At 42.9% G+C, this 19,048-nt stretch overlaps 3 protein-coding genes and 1 non-coding gene across 5 annotated transcripts; 2 read left to right on the top strand and 2 right to left on the bottom strand.

The window, feature by feature from the left end:
- The first annotated feature begins 699 nt into the window (after positions 1–699).
- On the top strand, positions 700–3,968 carry hax1 (HCLS1 associated protein X-1). Its single transcript, XM_078266991.1, has 7 exons — positions 700–908; positions 1,256–1,506; positions 1,606–1,829; positions 1,927–1,990; positions 2,073–2,206; positions 2,437–2,557; positions 2,669–3,968. Exons 1-7 carry the CDS (start codon positions 844–846, stop codon positions 2,740–2,742), a joined length of 933 nt encoding a protein of 310 aa, XP_078123117.1. The 5' UTR covers positions 700–843; the 3' UTR covers positions 2,743–3,968.
- Positions 3,969–5,674: 1,706 nt separating this feature from the next.
- aqp10b (aquaporin 10b) lies at positions 5,675–9,451 on the top strand. Its single transcript, XM_078266992.1, is given in 7 exon segments — positions 5,675–6,076; positions 6,774–6,900; positions 7,507–7,644; positions 8,054–8,172; positions 8,311–8,528; positions 8,618–8,783; positions 8,785–9,451. Coding segments are annotated over 7 exon segments (1,125 nt in total). The 5' UTR covers positions 5,675–5,767; the 3' UTR covers positions 8,833–9,451.
- Positions 9,076–18,880, bottom strand: znf687b (zinc finger protein 687b). 2 transcript variants are annotated; one of them, XM_078266989.1, is made up of 10 exons: positions 18,786–18,880; positions 15,679–18,030; positions 14,581–14,843; positions 14,312–14,496; positions 13,463–13,639; positions 13,140–13,302; positions 12,393–12,746; positions 12,030–12,130; positions 11,413–11,500; positions 9,076–11,018 (listed from the first exon to the last, which is right to left on the bottom strand). In XM_078266989.1, exons 2-10 carry the CDS (start codon positions 18,014–18,016, stop codon positions 10,398–10,400), a joined length of 4,290 nt encoding a protein of 1,429 aa, XP_078123115.1. In that variant the 5' UTR covers positions 18,017–18,030; positions 18,786–18,880; the 3' UTR covers positions 9,076–10,397. The 2 variants fall into 2 exon arrangements, with proteins under 2 accessions (XP_078123115.1, XP_078123114.1); XM_078266988.1 differs by having other exon boundaries at positions 14,581–14,876.
- LOC144529492 (small nucleolar RNA SNORA13) lies at positions 12,898–13,032 on the bottom strand. The gene has a single exon (XR_013502999.1). It is a non-coding gene; the product is annotated as a small nucleolar RNA SNORA13 (small nucleolar RNA).
- Positions 18,881–19,048: the final 168 nt, after the last annotated feature.

The following is a 19,048-nucleotide window of genomic DNA, read 5'->3' on the forward strand; positions in this document are numbered from 1 at the left end:
GCTTTTCCTTGGTAATCAAACACTTCAACGGGCAGTGTATAGTAATACCATACTATAGAAATACTTTTAGTAGGACTTCAGAATTCAGAAGTGTTATCAACTAACGTTAATGTACTTTGCAAAAATTGATAAAGTTTTAATAGTACATGCAACAGAATGCCTCTGCTAGTCTAGCTATAGCGTTAGCTATATTATATTTACTATTCATGCATTAACAGCAACATTTCAATGGTTAGCTAGTCGAGATGGAGCTGAGTTTAACTGCTTTATGTAGCTAGGCGACTATTTGGTTGTTAAATCAATAACGATGGATCATATCTTGTGTATATATTTTTTTTTATCATACGATAATGTTTTGTATGTAAAAAATAAATCGAGATACATTTCAGTAAAAGCACAATTCAAATAAAAACATCGAGTAACGTCAGGTGTAGCACAAAACGTAGCTAGCTAGCTAAGTAAAGTAGAAGTATCTCAACTTGCGTAAATATAGTTAATTACTTCCATCATTGACAACAACTAGCTAATAAACCGGTCCGGGACAATTTAAATTGCTTATACCTCTCAACGTCTTCTATTTCAAAAATTAGCTAGCTAGCTAGCTAGCATGTCAAACAAGCGTTTCAAACTGGCACCTGAGAGGTTATTTCTGCTGCGCATCCCCACTGTTATTTACGGTATCGTAGCATTATTACTGGTTGCGTCACTCTGAAATATCTAGAACGCTTTACGACACTGTTGACAACTGAGGCTTTTGTTTTCTCCATCAGATGTTTGCACTTGGTATATATTTTTTCAGTTATGTTTTAGTTTTGTACAAGAGTTGTTTGTAATGAGTGTAAAATGAGTGTTTTTGACTTATTTCGCGGGATTTTCGGAGTACCTGGAGGCCATAATCGTGGACGAAGGTAAGTTTATGGAGTCAAGTAACGTTAACTTTTGTACACCGCTGCCACTCTAAGCTAACTTAAACTAGCAGAAGTTCGCTAGCTTGGTACATGCATTGCACGCTATTGGTTAGTTAGGTAACGTTAATGAAACGGATTTAGTTACAAGATTAGGGTTTCTCTGCCAGGATAACCACAGGGGTACCTCAGCTAGCATGGCTGCTGTTGTATTTAGGCTCAGTGTGACCTCATAATTAATACGATTGAGTACTTGAAGGTCTATTTACTGTTGGTCAGTTGACATAGCAAACCCAAAGCAAGATTGATAGTCAATGAACATTAATAACACGTCATCCATACTGTATCAGGGACCCTTTCTTCGATGCTATGACTCATGATGAGGACGATGAGGATGAAGAAGAAGATGGATTTTACTATGATGGGTTCCGGGGGGACCAGCAGGACCCCTTTGACAGTGCCTGGAGGTTTGGCTTCAGCGTTGGCCCTGACGGGATGAGGATCCAGGAGCCTCCAGTGTTTGGCCACATCCTCAGGGAGATGGAGGATATATTCTCCCAGCTGGGCCACTGGGACAGACAGCCATATTCTGGACACTTTGGTATGAAAACTGAGCCGTAATCCAGTACTTTACCGCTCATCTAATTCTTTTGCAATTCTGAGTTGTAGATTCAGTCTGTGTCTCCTTTTTATGTTCTAGGTGTTCCCAGTATCATTCCGCCGCCACCTCAGGAACGAGCAGAGAGGAGTGGAGGGGGATCCGGTGGGAACCCCCTGAGAGACTTTATGCTCAAATCCCCGGACAACAACCCACAAGGACCCCAAGCAGGGCCATCTCGAGAGCCCAGAAATAATGGCCACCCTTCTTCTGAGTCACCAGAATTTCCCGGCTTGCCATTCCATGGCTGGACCCCTTTCTCAAAGGTAAGTAAGATATTTGCTTCCAAGACTTTGTTTCTGTGGCAACATGAAGTGTCACTGGTCACTATTATGTTTCAACTTTCTTATGGTTTCTTAATAGTTTAATGATATTTGGAAAAGAGGGCCATTGAAAGCTCCAGAGGACGAGTGTAAAGAAGACAGAGGTGGGTGATATTTTTAATCAGTAAAACAAATGATGTATATGACTTTGCTCTGTGTTCCAACTGATTTCCCATTCCCATCCAGATCTGGACTCTGCAGTGTCCTCTGGGGGCCTGGATCAGTTTCTGGCACCACCTGCTGGTCAGGCTCCGAACCAACCCAGGACCCGCTCATTCTTCCAATCGGTCATCGTCACCAAGGTGGTGAAACCTGATGGGGTGAGAGAAACAGTTTATCTGACTGTCTCAGCAGATTTTCATGGCCCAGTTTAGCCCAGTGGTTGCTACTGCTTGAGTCTGAAAAATGATTCTTGCTGGGGAAAACATCATAAAAAAACTACTATTATGACTATTTCCTGTATATCTTCAGTTGTAATCCTCTTTCTTTCTTTTTTTTGTTTACACTTGGTTGTGAATGCATATTTTTTTACTGTTTTGATGTCTGTCAGACTGTAGAAGAGAGGCGAACAGTTCGAGACAGCCAAGGTAAGGAAGAGACCACGGTGACCCACTCAGGAGGTCCTGGTAGGCTGGAGGGACCAGACCGTCAAACTGGACCTGTCATATCAGGTCAGTCTATACATAGTGGGGTTTTTTAATTGATTGATCAAGTTTTTTAGAAGATTTTTGAGTTATGTAGTAGCTTGATCTAGTTCTAATGCATTCTTGTTTATATTTCAGGTGGTCAAAATCCATTTTCAGACATGCGGGATGATGACTCCTTATTCTCAAAGTTCTTTGGGGGGTTTAAATAAATCGTAAAGTGGAGTACTGCATATTCTCTGGGCAGGTTGACTATAGCTTTTGTTCCCTGAAAACATTTCAGTCTGAGAGTTTATCTAGAGCTTTAAGTTTGCATATATATATATATATATATATATATATATATATATATATATATATATATATATATATATATATATATATATATATATATATATATATATAGACCAGAACAATTGCATGACCCTACAATTGCCAAAATAAATGTGTTGGATTAGAGTCTTTGGCCTGTCTAAGGACACCAGGATTTCCAACTGACCACGTAGACTAGAAGCTGCCAATCCCGAAGACCAGTAATTTTGACAAATCGAGACACATCAGGTAATAAACAATTCACAATTAGATATTTTATTTTTGAATTGTCCTGTAGGATAAGCTTGTATGTATATGAGTGTGTGATATGTCAAATAAGGAGTCTTAATATATTTACATAGTTGTTATTGGCCTTTTGTTTTAGGTTTAGTCCGTTTAGGCTACTCACTTTAAAATGAGACCATAACTTTGGAAATAAGAAACGACACTCAAAAACAAAAAAAAAGGTTGAATTCTTTAGCAATTTAAAATGTGTGTACAGGTAATACAATACTACTAGTGTATTGGACATCTACATGCATACTTACCCTTGTATTGCAGATCCTGCTTTTGTGTCATCTGGATGTTTCTGTTTTTGTTGGATGACAGTCTTGATCCCTCCAAATTGGTATCAAGCCTTATCAGTTCCAGGTCAGTTTAGCTCTTTTATCACGGCATGTTATGGATGACTGCAGTCCACCTCTGTTCTCATCTCCCCATTTAATTTAGCTTAAGATTATTTTTTGGGGGCTTTTGTCCCTTTATGTCAGAGTGACAGTGGATAGACAGGAAAGGTGGGAGAGAGATGGGGGATGACACGCAGCAAAGGGCCGCAGGTCAGATTCAAACCCGGGCCGTGGCAAAGGCCTCAGCTAACATGGGGCGCACGCTCTTACTGGGTGAGCTAGAGGTCGCCGCAGCCCCTTTTCTTCTTCTTTCTTCTTTTTCTTCTTCTTCTCCTCCTCCACTGCCCTCTTTGTCCTTTCTCAATCCTTCTCAAAAATGTCCAGTAAATAAAAAGGCCTTTGTATATGTGTTGTATATTGCTCAGGTTTGTGGTTCAATGTGTGTCATATACTGAGAGAATGATAATTTATGTTTAATTAAAATGAATTTAAAAAAATGACATGCTTTTTCATGTGTGAACTATGAAAAGGTCTCATCACTCTTCTAATGTTCTGGCAAATCTGCCTCTGTAATGGGAGTGGAGATTGTGGGACCTTGAAGTTTTCCTTTGAAAATGGGCAGTACACTCAACTTCAGAGAGAACTATCTTTGCAAACCATTTTCATGAACACAGAGGAATTGTATTATGTGGTGTCCTCTCTCAGCTACCTACATATTTGAGACCTCATCAATTCCTAATAATGGAGTACCTAATTTTTAAGTTTCAAGTTTTGAAAGGTTAAGATGAACCTTCCATGCTGTTCAAATTCTTTAAAATGTTTCTGTCTTAAAGGTCCCACAGTATGCCCTTCTTAATACTTGTATTAGAACATGTTTACTTTAATGTAAAAAAAAAAAGCCCTGTCTCCTCTGATTGGTTCAGCATGTCTGGGTCTTCCACATTTGTGCTTTCAGAGTCTCTGCACGTCATTGCAGCCAGGTAATGACTGTATCAGCACTGTAGCGGAACCATCTACCTATACATAGTATAGTTATGACATCAGCTGTGCCAAAGTCCTGACTGGCCATTTAAAGGTACATTTTCTGAATGTAATCAAAAGAAAAAATGAACATATAGGGCTTTATTGTTACATGCAGATAAACTCACACAAATAACATTTTCGCAAAGTCCTTCCAATGTTATTTCTCTTGTTGCTTTTTGGAAGCCCATTTTTCCCACTTTATTTGACATGGATTTCTGCTATTAACCTATCTCCATGTTACATTGCAGCCACTAATATTTGTCTATTTCTCTATGAGCACCTTTCTAACCCATTACCCTAATCACCCACCCCAGTACAATCAGTATACTAACCCTCACAATAATGTCTCTTCATCCTCATATCCTTTTAATAAATGTTTTTATACAACTTTTTAATCTTTATTATGTTTGTAAAATGTTTTAGTACCTGGTCCAGACCATTCCATAAAACTAAAAATTCGCATTCTTTGTTGTTTTTTTCCCTTTGTAGATGGGAGGTTATCTTCACAGGAAACCAATGGACTTTACAGCTTATCTTACATATGCTATTTGATCATAAAATACAGTTGATATATTTTATGTGTGATGTGACTATATTTTACTACATTCAGTATTGCATTATCTAATGTTTTAACAGTTTGTCATTTAATACTATAATTGGTGTGATAATCTCTCGACAAACATGTTATCTCCTATGCTGAAGTGTCATTTGCAGTGATTTACTCCACTGTTAGCACCAGTTGCAAAATCTAATGGAGGGTGAACTTAATAGATACATTTGATATGCATCATATGAAAAATACACCTTAAATTTACAGTGTAAGCTCTGTCAATTATCTCTTTCATGACTGTTAGAGGGATAATTATTCTGATCACAGATCACAGGGAGGACTGTACAAGCACATCATGCCAGCCAAAGAGATTTCCATCTCTTATCAGCTTATTATTCTGTGGTAATTTGTACGGATGCAATACGGCACAAAACAAGTTGTTATGCATACACTGAATTGAAAGATGTATATTTGAATTTCTGGACACTTTTCTTATTTTAGATAAAGAATGCTGAGCTGGAGAGTGATATCAAATCAGATCCTCTTTGCAGTCAGATAGGAAGAAATGTAACACCCAGTCAAACAAGAGGATCAATCAGAGCCAATTCCAGTCAGGTGAGATCACCGCAAACCAACCAAGTGAGCCAGAGTCAGGTCTGTTTGCAGGAGTCCAGTTCTTTGCAGTGAAGTACTTTTAATCATGTCTCTTGTGATTGAGGTCTAAAGATGCCCTACAAAGTGAACTACTTTCCTCTCGTGCGTGCACACACACACACACCACCGCCATGCCATAAAGTGTGTGACGTAGTCTACAGCTCCAGTATGAAAGGGCAAACTCTGCTCAGTCAGGCAGACCGTGAAGTGCTGTGTGGTTCAGATCCACCTGATGACAGCGTCCCGCCTCTGAAAGCTCACCTGTGACCGGACGGTGCAGAGAAAACCTCGGGGATGGAGAGGCTGCTGAGGAAATGTCAGATCAGAAACCAACTGGTCAGGGAGTGTATGGCTGAATGCCTTGGAGTCTATGTCCTGATTGTGAGTATTTAAAAAAAAAAAAAAAAAAAAAAATTGTTTATGGATCTAAACTTGAGGTCCAGTTGGTTGTATGAATGTATTCTCTTAACAGTTCATCCAATTTCTCACTTGATCAGTAAACTCAACATCGTGTTTAACAGCTTCCTAAAACAATTACATGCTTACTCACTTGTTTTGAAGCAGCTAATGAATCCACACAATGGATAACCAAGGACTTTGGCCTGAACAAAGACAGACTGAAAGAGAGAGAGACAGACAGTGGGTGAGGTGACGGGGGGGGGGGGATAAAGAGTGAGGGTGGTGCATCAGTGATTTAGAATGAAACAGTGATGTTTGTACGTCTCTGCTGGCTGTGTTTGTGCGGTTTTGTTTGATCTCAACTGTCTCACCTGTCAGGGCAATGAACGTTTACAACACAAATCATAAAGCAGGTTCCTTAGCAATGAAGAAGATTATACTAAGGTAACGATGTGTGTTTGCTTATCTGTGCCAGACCTCTTTAAAGTGTGAATATGAGCAAGTACATTTTAAATTTAGTAAATGTTTTTATACATTTTTCATTGCAATTACAATTTTCATCCACCATACCACCCCACCCCCCTACTGAAATTTAATGTCATGCAGATGTGTTTAGATTTTCTTTGCACTCGGGTTGATATATTCTTCTAATACAGCTCTTCATCTCATGCAATTGCAGCTGTTTGGATGCGGCTCTGTTGCCCAGGTGACCACAACTAAAGATAATAAAGGGCAGTACCTGTCCATCAATCTGGGTTTTGCTCTGGGAGTAACATTTGGGGTCTTTGTGTCTCGTGGAGTCTCAGGTAAGGGACTGTATGAAAATTATTGGGGAGGTGAGGGGGGATGAACCTTATGTGTTCACTTAAAAAAGCAAGTTCCCCAGTGATTATTAATGTTTTCTTTGAACCCCAATTTAAACTTAATACCTCAAAGGGTAACGCCACAGATTTTACACACCAAAGTCTGTTTAAAGGTGTTGGGTAGTACTATTGCATATCTGTGAAAAAGTTGTATAAAGCCTTTTGTGGCTCCAGAGGGAGCTGTGTGAAGCCTGATAAATGCCTGTATACTATATAATAATATTAATTCAATTTCAAGTTTATATATAGTGTCAAATCATAACAGACGTTATCTCACAACACTTTACAGATAGAGTAGGTCTAGACCCCACTATAATTTACAGAGAACCAACAATTCCCCTAAGAGCAATTGCAGTGCACTTAGTGAATAAACCCCTCTATTCATTGTGCAGGTCAAATTGTCTTGATCGTAGACCTCAAGAGGTAGATATGTGCATGCAAAGGGTATTTAAAATCGTCTTAATGTGACAATTTCAGAGAACAATAATAATTTAAAGTTATGAAATGTTCAATTTCAGCCCTGAACTTTTGATCATTTTCATCCATAAGGTGCCCATCTGAACCCTGCTGTATCTCTAAGCTTGTGCGTTTTGGGCAGACATTCCTGGATCAAGCTGCCTTTCTACGTCTTATTCCAAGTGCTCGGAAGCTTTCTGGCTGCAGCCACGGTTAGCCTGCAGTACTACGGTGAGTTTTCAACAATGTAGTAACAGTAGTGTTTAGCAAATGTTACTAAAGTTAAAGCAAATAGTAGGCTACATTTGTTGGGGGACTATTTGCAGCGTGACAGTAAATTAATACACATGTGGTGCTCCAGTTGGTATTTCTCACAGAAGGACTCGTATGTAGGATTAACTTGTGTTCATCATGGTGAAGGAGTGCAATGTTGTGGATCATTGTGCTTTTAATAGTTTTTGAGAGGAACAGGCTATATCAAGCTTTGGCTACACAGACCATCACTGTCATTTGTTGGTTTTGGTCTTTTTATGAGATTTGTTGACAACAAAAAATAGATAATATCACAAGACTTAAATGTTTAGTATAATTAAGTCTGGTAATGGCATGTGTTTTCACATGTATGATGAGATGTTTGCAGATGCCATCCAGGCGTACAGCGGAGGAGAGCTGACAGTGACGGGCTCCACTGCCACAGCAGGAATATTCGCCACCTACCCAGCCGACTACCTCAGTATGTGGGGAGGGGTCGTGGACCAGGTCAGATCCTGTTGCTCACATCAGAGTCAATTAAAACCGTTTTTCCTTCATTGAATCTGCTATTCTGCTCCTGGCCTAAATATAGGACAGGATGTGCACACCTCTCTGTATACACGTAACAATTCCCATGTTATCCAGGTGATAAGCACGGCTGCGCTGCTGCTGTGTGTCCTGGCTCTCGGGGACCAGAGGAACAGCTCCCTCCCTGATGGTCTTCAGCCCGTACTGGTGGGAGCAGCAGTGCTGGTTATTGGCATCTCGATGGGCTCCAACAGCGGCTACGCCCTCAACCCGGCCAGGGATTTTGGACCTCGACTGTTCACGTACATTGCTGGCTGGGGAGTGGATGTTTTCAAGTTAGTAGTTTGACTCGTTTGTCTGTTTAAACTGTGAAGGTTGCACTTTGTTGCCCCACATTAATGTATTAACACTACGGTCTTTACAGGGCTGGAGGTGGTTGGTGGTGGGTGCCAATAGTGGCTCCCTGTGTTGGGGCGCTGCTGGGAACACTGATCTACGAGCTGATGATTGAAGTCCACCATCCTCTCAGTCCGCTTGAGCTCCAGACCTCATGTCAGGAGGCCACTGAGGGCAAGATGGGTCTGGAGCTGGAAGGGGGTGCAACCAGACTGTGAGAAACCCACTTATTGGTCAAATTAAGCCACGGTAAAGAGGACAAAACTGGGATGTGTACAGTAAATGCTATTTATGGTTATGACACCCATTGATTCTGTGACTGATTTAGTGGAACAAGTAAATTGGTTCTGATACTACGAATTCTAGGTGAATGTAATATGAAAAGAGAACTGAAAAGAGTCCCATTTGTAAACTGAAAGAATGTGCAAACATTACTCTGAATGTGACCCTCAACTCTGCAGATGAACGTGCTGCATGAGTCAATCGTCTCTTTTACACATTTATTTTGAAACGGCACAAAAGTGTATGGCATTTCAGCAAGCAGACCACAACCATGGAAAAGAAAATGACATGAAATTTCCACTATTGAGCTATATAAATATGATATGACATATAAAAGATACAAAGACAAAAAAAATCCACTCTTCGGCCTCCATCACGTGACAATGAAGGCTGTTTTTGAAATGTACAAAAGAAATGTGAGTACAGCAAGCACTGATTCTGTAGATAAAAAAGAACCGTCTCAAAGAGATAAACATTTGTATTCATACACATTAAGACAACACAACCCCCCACGCTTTCCCTCTGCTTTGTAATTACAATGTATAGCTACCTCTGGGGGTGATTCTTTTAAACTTCAAATCGTTTGGAAAAAAAGGGAACAGTACAAGTACAAATACTATACGTATTCACATTATCATAGCAAGTTACTAAAACCAGAACATTTTCTTTTTAGTGTAATATGTATTTACAAGGCAAAACGTACACATATACTACTGGCAGGAAGCCTGACCTCCCTTTATCTTCTTCTAGCTTAACGATTAACAACATCACACATTATTCACACTACACAGGTTACACACCTCCAGTAACCTTGTCTCCTAATTAAATGCCTTCAGAGAATCTCATCTCATGTCTCAGTTGCAGGTGAATCGCACCACGTCTGGTACGATTTGACGCAACCGACTCACACGAATACCAACAGCAGTAATAAGTTCTGTATAAATAAATATTATAGCAACATAAAAATCAGTGTTTCATTCTCCAAACACTCCCCTTCATGCTTCAGATGTCTTGAGATCAGTTTTAAAAGCCTCTGGAGCTGTTAAAACTGATCTCATGCCGGAATAGTGAACATGGACTTGAGGCAAACGAGTATGATGACCACGAACAAGGTCACAAAAATATCGGCACTACAGCTGTCAGGAGTACAGTGGGAGGTGTATGTATTGTGTATGTAAGTGTTACATGGAATAACAGGCAGGTGGCTACAGTCAGTGCAGAGTGAGTGAGATGGAAGGACAAGACGTATTAAACACAGTATGGCTGATATATAAATGCTTTACTCAGGGGGCTGTTTGAGAGACTTTCCACTCAAGAGTCAGGTGTGTTCAGTTAAGTGACCAGTAACATGATCAAACATGCACTTAAAATCGCACAGAATAGGTGCCATAGATTGGAGTAAAAGTGTTTATGGTGGCTAAAAAAACTGCACAGGAAGCAGCGGTTTCATCAGGATCAACATTCATATTCTACAGCTTCTCTCCTCCGTCACGACCCTCGACACCCACCCCCCTCCTCCTCCTCCTCTACTGGGGCTTGTCTGTCTTGTGTGCGGTGAGGAAGGCCATGCCGTGGGTCCTGAAGTGGGTGTTGAGGTCTGAGGCCTTGTCAAAACGCCGGCCGCACACCTTGCAGCTCAGATTCCCCTCTCCGTCCTCGCCCTGCGCCTGAGGAGAGGCGGCAGGCGAGCCGTCGGGAGAGCCGTGAGCGCGCGGGGTGCTGCGGTCTGCTTCACCATGGGTGTCCCGCACGCGGTGCGTGATGAAGCGGTGCCTGCTGAGAGAGCCAGCTGACGCAAAGCAGACACCGCACTGCAGGCACTGGAAGGAGGCGGTGTCGGCCCGATGCTGGGGGATGTGGCGCTGAAACTCCGCCCCATCCTCGGTGGAGAAGCCACAGGGGACGCAACGGAAAATGTTGTCTTCCTCTTCTAGCTCGTTGGGTGCCAACGTTGTTGACGCAATAGACGCCCTGGTTCTCTTTGCAGGACCTGCAGGACCTGCAGCACCCTCCTCACCGTCCTCGGTGGCGTTTTCTTCCTCATCTCCTGCTCTGCCTCCAGGAGGTCCGCCCTCACCATCCTGTTCCGAGGAGCTACCTGGTCCTTCTCCCCCTGTGGCTGCACGCTTCCTGGTCATGGGTCTGTCCTGAGGACGCAAAGAGGGAGAGAGAGAGAGAGAGAGAGACTAAACGTTTGCAAGGCAAGGAAGAGGTGCAAGGAGAATTTATATCTTGATGAACACCATTACTGTGCCCCAATTCCATACTAACAAACAAATAATTATATACAAAATAAAAAGAAAAAAGAAAAAATACTTCACCATTTATACATACCACATTCTAATTGTATGAAGAGTATGTACTACTGTATTACACAAATGATCAAAGTTGACTGTTTCTGCTAGTCTAACACTTGACTTTTAATAGTTTTGTAATAAGTGGAAATTATGCAATACGTTCGTTGTAGTATGGAATAGGGACACAGCTCTAAACTATTTATGCCCAGAAACGGTGAGAACTTAAAATCTTGTCTTGACTCACCTGTCCATCTGTGGTTCTGTGATGGAGCCGAATATGCTTGTCCAGTAAGAACCGACTACCAAAGGTGCGTTTGCCTTCCGTGCAATATCTGAAAAATCATTTTTCAGGGTTAAATCAGACTATTTCTTAAGATTAACAGTTCTTATTTTGATTCATAACAAAACACAGAACATACAGCTCAGCTAATTAATATAACCTGACCGAATCTGATTACAATAGATTGGTCAAAGTAAAACAAATAATTTAAAAACACCTATCTGGATACAGATCCCTTTTTGTTAAAGAATTGTGACCAACATTCATACTGAGGCATTTTACAGTGTAAAAATCGATTTATCAGTGCTCTATGTTGGACAAACTATGTGACTGTGACACTATTTCTGAATGACCATAAACCTAGTTTGACATTTCTGTAACGCAATTCATTGTTAGGGGCGCTTATTTGGCCGATTCATCAGTCTAGCTCTACTAATTAACCATGCCTAAACTAGATCAATCAACCAGTGATTTACTTTTTAACAAAAGGTTGTGAGAAAACATTTTAAATCATAGTTGTGGGTCAGTTTGTGTCCGACAAACTATAAAACATGTCTTTGATGAAAGCTTAAGTAACTCACTGGCAATGGAAGACTCTTTTGTTGCCCTCATGAATGACACGCTCGTGACGTCTCAGGCTGGAAGATGTGCTGAACGTTCCTCCACAAATACGACAAGGGAACTACGTACACAAGCACACACACAGGCAGATAGAGATAAGATAAAAAGATAGTGTCTCAAGTCAAATGTGCTACAGTGCAGGCAGGAAATTAACAGCCTCCCTCCGAGTACAGGCGCTTCTTTTTCTGCTTTACCCTCCACGATCAGAGGCAATTATCCATCCACAAAGTACTAGTAGCTAGTTAAACTGTTTAAATTTGAACTGTAATGATTGGATTCAATACAATCGGATTAAAGTAAATAATAGAGGTATTATGCTACACCTTGCCATGCTCCATCTTCACGTGACTCAGATAGTCGTCGTTGTCAGTGAAGGTGGTCTGACACTGGGGGCAGGTCCACTCAGTCTGGGCGGGGGGGTGACTGCTGCCCCCCGGGGCGGTCGAGTTGGCCCCTGGAGCCTCGTAGTCCTCGTCCCCATCATCGTCATCGTCTTCCTCCTCTTCTTCTTCCTCATCCTGTTCCCGCCCCCAGTCCTCGCCGTCAGAGTTGTCAGGTTTTCCAGAGGATTTGGATTTGAGGCCAGAGGGACCGGATGTGTTGGCTGAGGCCGAGGCAGGGTTAGAGGCATCGGACTGAGACTCGGTCTGTTTGGCTGATGGTCCTCTGTGAGCCGTCTGAGAGGGACCACAGTAAAGTGTTAGAGAGGAGAGAGACACACAGATCATTCAAGATCAATTCATATACTTTTGGAAATAAAAATTATTCCAACTGGCACACAAAAAGATAATGTGACTCACAAAAACTCATTTCTGTTACAAGAATATCAACTGTACTTGGCATAGACTTAGGACAAGGTCACTGGACAGGAACCTTGCTAAGGCCGATCCAAGAAGTTGCTGTATGCCTTTGTTGACACCACATTCACTGTAGAAAGCGATGAATGGGCAACACATAAAGGCAAAAGGCTGATTTGTGATTTTCAGTGATATTATACTATATCTACTGGACTTAATATCTAAAATGTATGATGTCTGAATATTTACTCTCCTCTGAATATATGGACACACCTTAATATGTTCCATCATTGATCCTTTCTGGGCGTAGAGCTTGGTGCAGTCAGGACACTTGAACACATGCACTTTTTGCTTGGCTAAATGAGTGTCAAAGTGCATGTACAGCAAGGGCTTTTGGGTAAAAACCGTATCACACATCACACACTTGTAGATCATTCTGCAACAGGAGATTTAAAAAAAACAGACAGAAGAATTCATTTTTTAGGGATCCATTTCCAAATTTGTGACCATCATTTTCAAACATCCTCTGAAGATAGTTCTCTACATGTGGGTTGAAAATGCCCCATGTATTGTTTTGGTAGAAGTAGTACACATACTTGGCCTGTCCTCCAGTGAGCGTTGGGTGCTGGGTGCTGATGTGACTTTGGGCGCTGGGGGAAGACTTGAAGGCCATGGGGCAGCTGGGGCACTTGTGGAAGACCTCGCAGTGAGCGGTCTGAATGTGGGACTTGATGGAGTTCAACCCTCCAAACACAACCTGGCAGCTCGAACACCTGGACAAGATCATGATACACAGTAAATATGTATTTTTGGCTCTAACACAGATTTTTTTTCAAATCTGTCTCCTACGACAGACAACATCTCAAATCAGTAGATGGTACGTTTTTCTTTTTTTTTGTGTGTGTGTGTGTATTTGCACTTGGTATCCAATTAGGAGGACAATCCAAGCAATTTCAAAAATTGCAAAATTAGTCATTTCATACAAAAAACTGTAGAGCAAATTGCCAAAACATACAACTAAACCAACAATAATAATAACAAAATGTTTGAAATCCCTTAAACATTTGGAACTGTTTCTGTTTTATGCCTACTGGTTACTGACAATAAATCTAAATGCTGACCATATTGTCTCAGATCTAGAACAGTAATAATAATAATATATATTGAATATCTGTGCTTCTTTGCTTCCTTAAATTTAGAAAACAAATGAATACTAAGCCTTCAAAATTAGGTTTTCTAAGCATTCAAGCTAGCCCTACTAGGATTCAGTTGTTTGCTTTTTCCCCTTAGTGCTCTGGGTCATCTAAAAATGATAATGGCCATCATGAATTAAATAATCAGTGCTCTTTCTTGTTAAGGTCTTGACATCAGTTGAAGCTTTATTATAGGATAGTTTAGCAAATTGTTATAGGTCTTAATGATGGTTTTGGGAAGCGTCCCCATACCTGTATCCAATGCGCCTGGCAAAGTGCAGACAGGCCTCCTCCAGATGTGTCTGGAAGCTGGCCTGTCGGGCGATCCCACCACACTCAGGACATACATGAGGCGCTCTGTGTTTGTGGATCCTCTGGTGGGCGGACACGGCACACGAGTTAGGCAGCATCATGGGAGGCGAGCATTGCGTACATGTCTGAAACAGAACAAAAGGAAAATCAAACCGTGACCACCAGCATTTTAGAAGAGCAGGTAGCAGTGGCATGAAACAAAGACTCACTGAGTTGGGAGCAGCTCTGATCTGCTGGAAGTGGGTGACCAGCTCAGCCTTGCCAGAGAACTGTGTTTGGCACTCTGGACATTTGAAATTGTTGTACTGCAGCCCCTCGGCCTTCTTGCAAGGCAGAGGCATCAGAGCTTGGGGGCCTTGAGGTGCGCGGCGGACCGGTCGAGGCTGAGCTGCTGCTGGAGATGAAGCATCCTTCATTGGGTTGGAGTTGGCCGAGGCGGCAGGGCCCCCTGTTGTGGCGGAAGGAGAGGAGACTGGAGGAGAGGAGGACGAAGAGGAGAGCAGGCCTGGTCAGCCAAAGGTGGAAATCAGAGGAGACAGATGGGACAATGGAGATGAATAAAAAATGAATGAGTGTATTTTTTTCCTTCATGGGATATTATCAGACTAATTTATTTTTGTGGTTCTTTCATGACTTTCTACACTAATAGAACAAAGAAATAAAAAAATGTATGATGGAGCTGAAACCATGAATCAACACGATCAACAGAACATTAATGAGCAACAATTTTTATTAATAATCGCTTGTCATTTTTTGCCAACAAAATTCCCAAAAAATGGTCTAGTTGCAGCTCCTCATTTTTGAATATTTGATTGTTTTTAGTCTTCCATGATAAAATATCTTTGGGCTGAATATCTTTGGGTTTTGCATGGTCGGCCAGAACAAGCTACTTGAAGAAATTGTGATGGATTTTTTTCCTGACATTTTATAGACCAAACAATTAATCGTGAAAATAATTGACAGGTTGCAGCCCTGGCATGAAGTAAACATCTGAATGTTGACTCGAAAGCTGCGACGAATAGTCGATTACTTCATTAGTTGATTTACAAAAAATTTATCAGAAATTTAGATAATTTACTTTTTTTTGTCATTTATCAAGAAAAAAAATCCCTCTGTTTCCTTCTCAAAATGTGAGAATATTGTGCTTTTCTGTCCATTTTACCTCTCAGCAGTCATTTTAAGGATGCCACATTGGCATTTTTCATCTATTTTCTGGCATTTTATTGACTAAATGGTTAATCGATTAAAATCAATAAACAACAAATTAACCGACAGTTCAAATAATCGGCAGCTGCAACCCAACTTACCACCAATGGGTGTTATGTCCTGCTGTCCAATCATCTGCTCTACAGTGACAGGCCTCATGACCAGGTGCGAGCACTGCATGACCAGCCCACGCTCCTTATGCTCCCTGGCATGCAGCAGCAGGCTGCACTTATTGAAGAAGGCCAGCCTCTTAGCACAGTGGTTGCAGGTCACCTCGATGCGGAGTGATCGTCGGTCGTAGTGTCGAGCCAGGCTGCGCTCCAGGGCAAAAGCATCTCCGCACTCCAGGCAGCGGTACCCTGTGGCTGGGAGTGGGAGACCCCACTCAGGTGGTGGAGGTGCTGAGAGGTCGGGCTTGTAGCTCGGCAAAAGGTTCTTACTGTTCAGGATTTTGTTAAAAGCCTCCACCAGGCTCGACTGACTGCGGGAGATGACGGCACCTGTACTGTTGACGATGGAGGCAGGTTTGTTTGGCTGGAGGGTGCCCCCTATGATGGTCCCGCTCCCTCCGTTAGCTGTCTTATTAGTGGCTGTACGTACACTGATCCCACCAGCAGCAACTGAGAACTTAGGGGAGGGGGCCACAGAGGGAGTTGCAGGCAGGGCAGCAGATTTAGTGATGCTAACAGCCGTGGCAGAAACCTTAGCCTTGTCAGATGCAGCCATTTTGTTTTGGACCTTCGTGGCAGCAGCTAGCATGACACTGCTGGCTGCGAGTGTAGATACAGGTAGAGCGTTGAGAGCACTTACTTTCTGGGAAGTTGTTGTCATGTGACCAGGGGAAGGTTCAAGTTTTTGGGCCTTGTTTCCTAACACCTTACGTTCCCCAGTTTGACCTTTAGGGTCTGAACCTTTTCCTGAAGCACCACCTTTAGGCGCTACCCTTGTGACAGTTCTGGTGATTCCACCCGTGGAGGTTTTAATTGTTTTTATTCTGACTTTGAGGGGTCGGGCTGGAGCTCCAGAAGCAGCAGGTGCAGCAACGCCAGCTGCTCCTCCGTCTGTGGACAGAGGTTTAGGCTTGCCGTCATCTACCTCCATCTTCTCCTCACTTGTTTTCCCATTTTCTTCCTTGTCAGCTTTGCCATCAGCAACCTTTTCTACCCCATTGCCCACTTCCATCTCTTCCTCCTCCTCTTTGGGCTCCCGCAGTTCAGAAGGAGGTGGAGTGGAGGCCACTGCAGGGCTGGAGCACCTCTTAGTTGCGACTTGAGTGGTAGATTTAGGCATCTCTGGTTCAGGACTCTCTGGTGAGTCTCTCTCTGCTATGACGTGTTCTGGATGCCTGTTCTCCAGCTGGGGACTCTCTGTTGAGCCAGACTGGGGTGTTGATGAAGTCAGAGATGCCCCTGAAGGAGTGTCGCCAGGTTTAGGGTGAGATGCAGTAGAAGATGTGGGCTGCATTGAGACAGAGTCAGACTTGTAACGTCGGCTCAGCTGAGTGCAAGTCGGGGAGTCTGGGCTCTCTTGGATTACTAATGGACTCCCCAAATCAGGGTCAGAATCATCCTCCTCCATCTGCGGGTGCTGAAATCCACCAGGGACACCTTTGGGAGCGCCGTTAAAAGGCTGAGATGAGTGCAGCGGGTGTGATGATAGGGCAGAGGGAGTGGGAAGCAGAGGCTTGGAAGGGGGAAAGAAAGGCGAGGCTAGTCCGACAGCCCCACCTGCAGCCAGAGGAGACGACCTAGCTGATAGAGAGGAAGATGAAGGTAATGATGCTTTGACACCATCTGCCCTCTCTTGGCCTGTATCCTGCTGCTGCTGGTGTTGTTGCTGAAGAAGCTGCATCTTCCTGGCCCGGCCCACTGGATCTCCAGTCCCCTGTGCAACAAGCGGTTTAAGTCTGTTGAAAATGTTCCCACCCTGTTTGTGAGACTTGGCTGCACTAGCACCTGCTGCTTCTGAAGACACTTTAGGGGTGTTTATTGACCACGGTGCTCCATTAGACTGGGTCTGGCTGAGGGAAGGGGGTGTGGGGACACCAGATGCCCCAAAACCATTGTGGTTGAGTGCCTCAGATTCAGCCATTCCAGGGGCACACGCACCTAGTCTAGGACCCACATCTACCCCTGCGATCACATCAATAGGGTCCTGGTCTGTCTCCCCCTCCTCTCCATCTACGGCCTCAAGACACACTTTATTCTTCACAATCACACTAACAATTGAGGTGTCCGCCTGAGGATCTGAGGGGCTCTGTGGTCTCAAGGATGACCCAACGCCCACCACGCTATCCGACTTTCCCAGAGGTGCACCTGCAGCTCCATGGGGTCCCTCTGCCTCATCTGGGGCAGACTGGATGGCCTCTTTGGCATCTATGTCAGGAATGTCAAATGCTGCTAACAGGTCGTCAAAATCTGGGGTCTTCATGTCCCCCATACCGGGATTAACTCCTGTAAAAACATAGATTCATAGACATAGTAGCAGAAGGTAACAAAATACACTACAATGAATATGCCTGTGTTGTTGTCCATCAACCTCTGCTATGCCTTGCTAGCATAATGCCTGCTACAAAACCTCAAAATGCAAAATATTAAAATCATCAATGGTCGTAAAAATGTTTAAATTTTCGAGGTAAATTCCGCGCATAACATTTCTTGCATGCACCTTCGTTTGACACACTAATAATCTTTAGCAGGTTAGCTTGTTGTCAGGGAAGCTAGCTAAGCTACCAGGGTCCTGGACTAGCATTTGTATTATTTGCCAGCTAGCGCGCTAGCGACAGCGTTCCTGCAACCAAACCCTCCTCTGGTAACAGGCTCAGCACTAATTTGCTATGAATGGGAAACGATGCTTCAATAATGCTTTATAGTGCAGGTAACGTTATAGCTTTGCAGTAGTAACCATTTGAGAAACAGTCCAACCGGGACAGCGTCTCGTAGCAGCGACCTCGGTTATTTTGAGCTAACGATATTCCTTCCCGACTGAGGCTGGCTAGCTGGCCGCTGAGCTTCAGCCAAGACAGAGAGGGGTCATTTAGCTAACTAACGTTAGCTAGCGTTCGCCATTAAAAAGCAACTGGAGAGGTTTGCTGAGGTATGGTTTGACAGCTATAACAACCCGGTGATCGTAGGGTCGACGATTTCACAAAAGAGGATGATTGGGATGGGGAGTTTTGTTTAATATTTCATGTATTTTGATTGTTTACCTGGATATGCGATTCCCGACTATCCTAGCTCGGTTTTCAGCTGAAAATGCAGTGCTTCCCGTCACATGACCGGAGACATCCTATCAGGCTGGGATAGCGCTGGAAAAATGCACGGAGGATGCTGAAAACGACACGTATATTTATTTTTACTGTGAAAGACATAATACATTTATAAATGTCTTTACCAGACTATTTTAAAACATCATGCGAAGCCATTTAAAATCGGGACAGTGGTCTCTGCATAAAACACACCCCTTTGTCTT

Source organism: Sander vitreus, chromosome 14 (genome assembly GCF_031162955.1).
Source record: "Sander vitreus isolate 19-12246 chromosome 14, sanVit1, whole genome shotgun sequence".
In the NCBI taxonomy this organism is placed as follows: Eukaryota; Metazoa; Chordata; class Actinopteri; order Perciformes; family Percidae; genus Sander; species Sander vitreus.

What these genes read in the sequence shown, in the direction of transcription:
- znf687b (XM_078266988.1), bottom strand. Translation starts at nt 18,016, where the DNA reads ATGGGGGACATGAAGACCCCAGATTTTGACGACCTGTTAGCAGCATTT. An exon ending in CAATGATGGAACATATTAAG is followed by an intron (nt 12,747 to 13,139) that starts GTGTGTCCATAT and finishes GGTCCCTCTCAG; the next exon opens with ACGGCTCACAGAGGACCATC. An exon ending in ACAGAACCACAGATGGACAG is followed by an intron (nt 11,019 to 11,412) that starts GTGAGTCAAGAC and finishes TTGCGTCCTCAG; the next exon opens with GACAGACCCATGACCAGGAA.
- hax1 (XM_078266991.1), top strand. Translation starts at nt 844, where the DNA reads ATGAGTGTTTTTGACTTATTTCGCGGGATTTTCGGAGTACCTGGAGGC. An exon ending in GCCATATTCTGGACACTTTG is followed by an intron (nt 1,507 to 1,605) that starts GTATGAAAACTG and finishes TTTATGTTCTAG; the next exon opens with GTGTTCCCAGTATCATTCCG. An exon ending in AGGTGGTGAAACCTGATGGG is followed by an intron (nt 2,207 to 2,436) that starts GTGAGAGAAACA and finishes GATGTCTGTCAG; the next exon opens with ACTGTAGAAGAGAGGCGAAC.